Source organism: Leptosomus discolor, chromosome 1 (genome assembly GCF_034619465.1).
Source record: "Leptosomus discolor isolate bLepDis1 chromosome 1, bLepDis1.hap2, whole genome shotgun sequence".
In the NCBI taxonomy this organism is placed as follows: Eukaryota; Metazoa; Chordata; class Aves; order Leptosomiformes; family Leptosomidae; genus Leptosomus; species Leptosomus discolor.
The window spans coordinates 132,449,651-132,456,808 of NC_141391.1; the positions used below are offsets into that span (position 1 = coordinate 132,449,651).

At 54.0% G+C, this 7,158-nt stretch overlaps 1 protein-coding gene across 1 annotated transcript; it reads right to left on the reverse strand.

Moving 5' to 3' along the window:
• Window positions 1-933: 933 nt before the first annotated feature.
• PIANP (PILR alpha associated neural protein) lies at window positions 934-2,567 on the reverse strand. The gene is made up of 5 exons (XM_009959130.1): window positions 2,551-2,567; window positions 1,836-2,401; window positions 1,592-1,673; window positions 1,109-1,336; window positions 934-955 (listed from the first exon to the last, which is right to left on the reverse strand). Exons 1-5 carry the CDS (start codon window positions 2,565-2,567, stop codon window positions 934-936), a joined length of 915 nt encoding a protein of 304 aa, XP_009957432.1.
• Between the last annotated feature and the right edge of the window lie 4,591 nt (window positions 2,568-7,158).

Sequence of the window (7,158 nt, forward strand, 5' to 3'; positions counted from 1 at the left end):
ACATCACCATAGACTGATGTTCTTCAGAAAAACCTTGCTGAAGGAGATGAGGGGGTGGAGGGGGACAGCAAGGAGGCTTCCACAAGATCAAAATATTTGGAAAGCTAAAGGAACCTTTTCCAACTTTAACTGGCAAGAGATGTGGTGGGGGGAGGAACTGAGAGAAAAAAAATTTGAGATGGAGAGATGAAGAAAGATAAAACTAAAGAGAAAAAACAGATGGATGTTAGGCCAAAAGAAAATGGAAAGATTTATCTTCCATCTAGGGAGGAGGTAATGTTTCCTTCAAGGAAATGGGTTGCTGAGGGGGCCCAGGTGCTGTGTGAGCCTCTTCTGCCCAAGCTTCACCCACTCTTGGGACCCTCAGGAGGGCCAAGGCCTCGGGAACAGAAGAACCTTCCACCACCAGAGTCCCGGCTCAGGGGAAACTGAGCCTCGGTGGGCAATCCTGCAGCCACTGAACTCCAGACGTTCACTACAAAGCATACAACATGGGAAGGGACACACAGAGGGGTTAGGGCCCACGGGGACAGGGGTACGTCTTTCCACCTCACCTACCCCTGATATCAGGCATGCACTGATGAGAGAGTCACAGAGATCCAAGTGTGTGTCTGCGTGTGTGCTAGGAGAGGAGCTGGGGAGGCCAAGATTTCATACCACCACCAGCTGTCTTCCCTGCCACCATCCCACTCTCTCATCACCCTGTCCTGCGTGGGCGGGGGGGGTCCCTAACCTTCCCCCAGCAGGAGGCTAAGGAGGCCCAGCTCGTCCATTTGCCCAGGCACATCCTGGTGGAGTTAGTTAACAATGGTGGTGGTGGGCCGTGGCACAAGGAGGTCATTTTTTTCCTGGGGTGGCAGAGGCGGCGGGAGTCTGCACTCGCCGGCTGTGACGGGAGGGTGGGGGGAGCCAGCTCTGCTTCTCCCATGAGCATCACAGGTTCACCAGTGGGATTCTGGGAGGAAAATGGAATCAGAAATTAATTAGCAACAGGCACTTATGCTGCCCCACTGCCCCTGCTAACCAACCGGCACCTTTGTCCTGCTTCAGCCTGCCTGTTCCCCTGCCCCCTGCTGCCCCCTCCCGCCCCGGCCTACTGAGCACTCACCGGTTGAGCTGGAAGGCCGTGCTCTTCCCGTGGCCCCCCAGTTTCTCCACACCCTCCTGGCCCTGTCTGGACTCCTCTGCCTCAGGCGTGGGGGCCAGAGAGTCGCTGTAGGGCCCTAGAATGCTGACGGTGGTGGGGGAGAGGTCCGTGAGGGGCTGCTGGCTCTCCTGCTGCCTCCCACTGCTCTGCTGCCCCGAGTGACGCCGGCGTTTCTGATTACGGTCCCAGCTTTGGAGAGACACAAGGGGTGAGGTAAAGAGTGTCCCCTCAGACAAACCCTGGCCCTCAATGACAGAGAGGTTCGTGGGACCCCACTGTGCTCAGTCTTAGAGCCCAGCTTGGCCATGTGCCAAACCTCACAAGGGCTTGCAGAACCAGATCCCCACCCTTGGGACAAACGGATCCTAAGCCCACAGACCTCGTGCCCACCCACCTGCAGACATCGGCGTGGTCACAGCCTCTATCGGCCCAAACCCCACTCACCAGAACTTGAATATGATCCCGGTGGCAACAAGGACAATGATGATGGAGATGGTGATGGTGACGTACAGCTGAGGGTCCACACCTGTGCAACAGAGGGGGAGAGGCGGGGTGTGATGGCCACCCCCACTGGTCCCCGAAGAGCAGCAGTGTAAGGGGAGGTTCCTGCTAGGGCCCTCATGAATTTTGCAGAAGGAGGTGCTCCTGCAGGGATAGGGGGGGTGAAAGAAGCAAAGGTCAGATTTACCTTCCCCCCGGGGCCCAAACAAGAAGGGCCGCAGGGTGGCCGGGGTCTCGCGCAGGTTGAGCCCGGCGTTGTGCAGGAGCGAGTGGGAGTTGGGCTGTGCCGTTGCCATCCCGTGTGGTGAGACAAAGGTGTAACCCAGCGGTGGGAAGCCTGGGTTGGCAGAGTTGGTGTCCCCTCCATCCTCGTCTGACACTGTGGGGCCCCATACGATGGCCCAGGGGTACTGGGAGGAGGACATGCCATCCTCAAATCCGGAGGGGGTGGCAGGGCGGGCCCCGGTTGCCTGGCGCCTCAGCCGCACGAAGTGCCGCAGCTCTCCCCCGCGGGGTGCCAGGGCCCGCTGGCGCGGCAGGGCGAAGCGAGAATCCCTCTCCGGCAGTGAGGTCCTGTCCCAGATGCAAATGGGCCGTGGGGCTGAGGGGCTCCGACGGGCGCAAAGAGGCCGAGTGGCCACCGGACCTCGAGAGCGAAGAGACCAGACACCAGGAGGAGGGATGGCCGAGACCAGGAGGAGGAGATGCCAAAGCTGCAGGGAGTGGATGCAGGAGAGGAGTAGAGGCATCCTGCTGCTGGGCCAGGGAGAAGAAGAAGAGAGCCTTATCTGAAATGTCCCTCCTGTTGAAAGGCTAAGCCCGGAGCAGCCAGGAGCAGCCCACCACCCACGCTCCTGTCGTCTTCCCGCGTCACCGGCGAATGTGGGAAGCTGTGAACCTACCAGGCACTGGGCTCCATCTCAGATGCAACAGCGTCTTTGCTCAGCAAGGATCCTGTCTCATCTTCTTCACTGGGAATCAAAAGGGGGAGGTGTCAGCATCCCCTCACTCAGCAGCGACCGCTCTCTCTCTAGAGGCAGCATGTGCCACCGTGGGCAAGCTCCCGGCCCCGGTGGGCAAAGCAATGGTGCGCCCGTGCACCCACACGTGCACCCGCTCCTGCTCTCGTGCCCCCCATGCCTGTGTGCTCTCCTGCACAGAGGTGCATTGTCCTCCTGACCCCAACACCACCTAGAAAAACACAAGCTAGCATATGCATACAAAAGCAAGGAGCAATCTCTGGAGCACACTTGCAGAGGCACATGTGCAGCTTCCCTGGGGACTCTCCTGTCTGAGGGCCGAGAGGGGGATTCGGCATCTTTGTTTGCTTATCACTGGAACAAGCTGGAATCTTAATTCCTGTGTTTATTTATAGTGTAGAGCGTGTAATCCATTTATTAAAAAAGAGCCTCTTCATTGTGTGCCAGAGTGAGGAAGCGAGAGGGGAAGCACGAGAGTGATAAACCAAGAAGACTGAGAGAGTGAATCAGCGAGAAAAGTCCAGCCTTACTAAAGAATTTAAGAGAAAAAATATTCCTATGAAATATTTAGTATTTACTTTCCTCTTGGCTAACATGGGATTACCTTCCTACACTCCTTGTCTTTGTGTCCTCTGCACTGTCCCGTCCCTCCTTTTCTCCTCTATTCCTCTCCTCTCTCTCCTACCTCCCACGGCCAAGCAGCAGTAGGCAGCAGCAGTAACACAGAGTAAGGGCTGGTCCCCCTGGCTGGATTTCTGCACTGGCCACACGCCACCCTCAGGCATAAGTCCAGCGGTAGCACAGCTGCCCTTCATGGTGTCTGCCCCTTCCCCTGGCTGGGCACAGCGCAGCGCCGACCCTTCCCTGGTGAGCCGTTGTGTGCCTAACCTGGGATCCTCTCTGCAGCAAAGACAGCACGCACGCATGCACACACACACACAAATCATTCAAGATATTCAGCTTACTCCTTCATCATGAAGGGGAAAACATGAATGCCAACAACCCACAGTCATACCCTTCTGTGGCTGCTGGGATGGAGAATTGGGAATGCTTGGCTGAGGGAGTTAACATAGAGGCCAAAACTGTACCACCAGCTCGAGGCAGCTGTGTTGCACTGTCCAGCTCCCAAGGAGTCACTGCCATCCTCTCCTGCTCAGCCCATGCCCTGGACAAAAACTGCAGCCACTCCTGAATGGGAGGCTTGCTCTTGCTGAGGAAGAGCCCGGTGCTTGCTGTGATAAGGGGACTCATGCCCCTGATGTACACCTGAGAAGAGCGGCTAGGAGGAAGGGCACAGAAGAGTGAGTAGCTGTCTAGCTCCTGCTGCATTAACTGGGGATATTTTTAGTTTCTTTCTGTTAAATATTTAAACAAAGTTCACCGAAAAAAAGGAATTGTCGGCTAGTGCCCTGCCCTTCCCTCCAGGGCAAGATCAGTCTCTGGAGGGATCCTGAGACGAAGATGAGGAGAAAAGAGAAGCTATTCTCAGCGTTTCTTTGTACTTTGCTCCTGAACCTCTAAGCCTTGGAGGGGACTCAGAATTAAAATGCAGCTCTGCAGAGAGGCAGCAGAACAGAGCAAGTTTCTTCCAAAGCCAGAGGCTGGTGAGATCTTGGCCATCTGGATTACAATCACGATGCCGTGGAAGATCATGTCTGGCAACACAAATCCGTGACAGAATTTCTTTCGGACTTTGTAAAGGGAGGGAATTCCAAGCATCAGGGACCTCCTTCTGTGAGTCCCCGGACTAGAGGGCACACTAACAGTCTGAGTGGTTTCAAGGTGGCCTGGAGTGCCTGGGGCCTTGCCTGGGACTCACCACAAGACAGTAGTTACCTGGGATGAAGAGCCTGCTCTGCTTGTGGCACTGGCATTCTCAGCTCTGGTCTTCAGGGGCTGCAGGCTGTTTTGCATCAGGCAGCACCCCAGGAGCGGAGATCTTCTCCAGGTGCAGGTAGACCTCAGTACACGTGTAACCACTAGCACTCCTAACATTGATGGCTCTACCAGCAGAAACATGCCTGGGTGTTGGTGCATTTGCTGGGTCACCCAGCTCACGGCGCTTTTCAGGATGCCTTATAACGGAGACCTCGCTGTACTTCTTGGCTGAGATTGTGAGCTCCATGACAGCATCCCAGACCATGGATTCCCAGGGTCTAGAGCCTAGGAGTAAGAAACCCTACAGAGTCAAATCCTGAATTGCTTTCACACCTGGTAGTCCGAGTTTCAGCCCTATGGAGCAGGTAACAGCTGTAACTGGAGTTGAGGGGAAGGAGTGGGTCCCAGCACCGGCCTCCTTATGTACACATAATGCTGTGGAAGTGACAGCCTGGACACCAGGTGTGAGCCTCAGACCTGAGACATTGCTGTGCACCGGACCTGCTGCTAATGGTGAAGAGCAGGTGGGTCCTGGTGCCCCTACCGCAAAGGTGGCTCCAGGTGAGTGCAGGAATGAGCAATGTCAGTTGGTCTCAGTCAACACATTCTGGTTTGCTAATCTTATTGTGGCTGGAGACTGAGAGTGTGTCCTGCACTAGCACACCCAGACGTGGTTGTGCAGGAGCTGGGAGAAGCATGAGGGTGTCTCCCATAGCACGAATGCCATGAAAGCAAAGGAAGGTTTCAGATGGAAATGCCAGCCAGTGAGAGCTGGACTCCACTGCGCCTGGAGCGCTTATATTCAAAACAGAAAATGCTTTATTGACAAAGCAGAAGATAAAGCATGTCTGGGGCACTCTGCAGTTAGCCACCGGCAGACCCTGCTGTGCTGGAGGGCAAGGGTAACAAGTGCCCTTCGTTCAGCTCTGTATGCAGTTCCCTGTGTGGACCCTGAATAAACTGGTAGATCTTCAGAGAGGAGGAGGGGACACCAATGCTCTTACTACCTGGATGTATAAATCCCAATATCTGTGCACCTTACACCATTGAAAAGGCCTTTCTGTGCCGGAGCAGAGAGACTGGATTTCTGCACCAGTACCACATGGCTTTCAGATCTGTTTTGCAGGTCTAATTGTGATAATAACAGACAGAGGGTCCAAAGATGGACCTGTGTATTTTCACTCTAGGTACAGAGCCTTCATCGCAGTGTTCCAGTCCTGTGATGCGCAGATAACAGAGTGTGAATGACAAAGCTATTTCCCCAGGGCACTTCATTGAGCTCAGTTTGTGAATCTTGGTGCTTGAAAGCCGTGAGTAAGAATTACACTGCCCTTTGCTACTGCATATGGACCCCACTACTGGTCCAGACCAGAGGTCCCAGGGGCTAATCTGTTAGGAGCTGCTCTCATTGCATTTGCAGGGTGCAAGCACGAATTCCGCTTCTGTTCCCCAGTGTCAGGAACCCAGCTGTGCTTCCTGCTCCTTTGTAAGTCTCCTGCAGCACGGACCAACCGCTGCTGGGACGTGAAAGAGAAGATCTTGGTAGCCATGCCCCAAAACATGTATCCCAGTTCACCAAGGGGGACAGGAGTTTACATCCTAACTAATGGCTAGGAACAAAGTCTACTGTACTCCTGCTCTGAGCAGTGAGTGCAGACTAAACCCTGAACCTGATGCCTTGAGCTCCAGAGTTCAGATGCTACCACGCCCCAGGGAAGCCCTAGGATTCACTGCCGACAACTCCTTCTCCGTGTCCAAGACTCTTGTATAACCGTGGTCCCAAAGATAAATCCTATCCAAATATAAAAACTGCCACAGGAATAAAAGAGCCAAGGTGCCAGCCGTGTGCATGCAATACCTGTGCTGTAGCTCCCTCGCATCAAATGCGATCTGTAACCTTCTGTTACAAAATGCTGATGTTTGACAAATTCAAATGAGGAACAATACTATTAATAAAGAGGGTCACACACTAGCACAATTCACCTAGGCAGGTGGTGTATTCCCTACTGCCTGGAGCCTTTGCGTGGCTGTATTTCTAAAAGAGACGCTACAGTTCAATCAGAAGTTATGGGCTTGACGCAGGAAATGAAATTGGTGAAATTTTCTGGCCTGTGCTCTGCTGTAGGTCAGACTCGATGATCAAAATGGTCCCTCTGGCCTTAAAATTTGAGATTCTCACAGCTTTCTCAATGCCTAGCCAAGATCAGCTCTGACTGAAGAGCAATTGGATGAAGCTGAGCACACACAAGCCATGTTAGTGAGAAGTGGGTAGAGTCTCCTTCCATCCAGGGATGGGAAAAGAGAGTTGCACCCGTTTCTGTCTGGCTCGGCTGGCAGATGATGATCTATCTGTATTTTTGTAACATCTCGAGCTTGACTGCTGTGATACTGTGCCTCTAGGAATGAAGCCGTCTGCTCTCAGAGCGCTCCAGCTAGTTCAGAATGCAGCAGTCTGTTTGCTTGGCGACTCATCTGCCGGGAACGCATCACTGTGCCCCTCTGCACCCCACATCACCTCGCCTTTGAGCACAGAGTCCGGTTCAAGGTCTCCAAGCCAGCATTCAAAGCCCAGTATGGGACAGGCCCCAGTGACCTAAGCAATCAATCACCTCTCCTTATGCAGCGATGACCTCACATGACAGATATATTCCA

Bases quoted from the DNA above. Each gene is read 5' to 3' on its own strand.
- PIANP (XM_009959130.1), bottom strand. The intron at 1,337-1,591 runs GTGAGTGGGGTT...GTCTCTCCAAAG, and splicing joins GGGATCATATTCAAGTTCTG to CTGGGACCGTAATCAGAAAC. The intron at 956-1,108 runs GTGAGTGCTCAG...TTTTCCTCCCAG, and splicing joins ACGGCCTTCCAGCTCAACCG to AATCCCACTGGTGAACCTGT.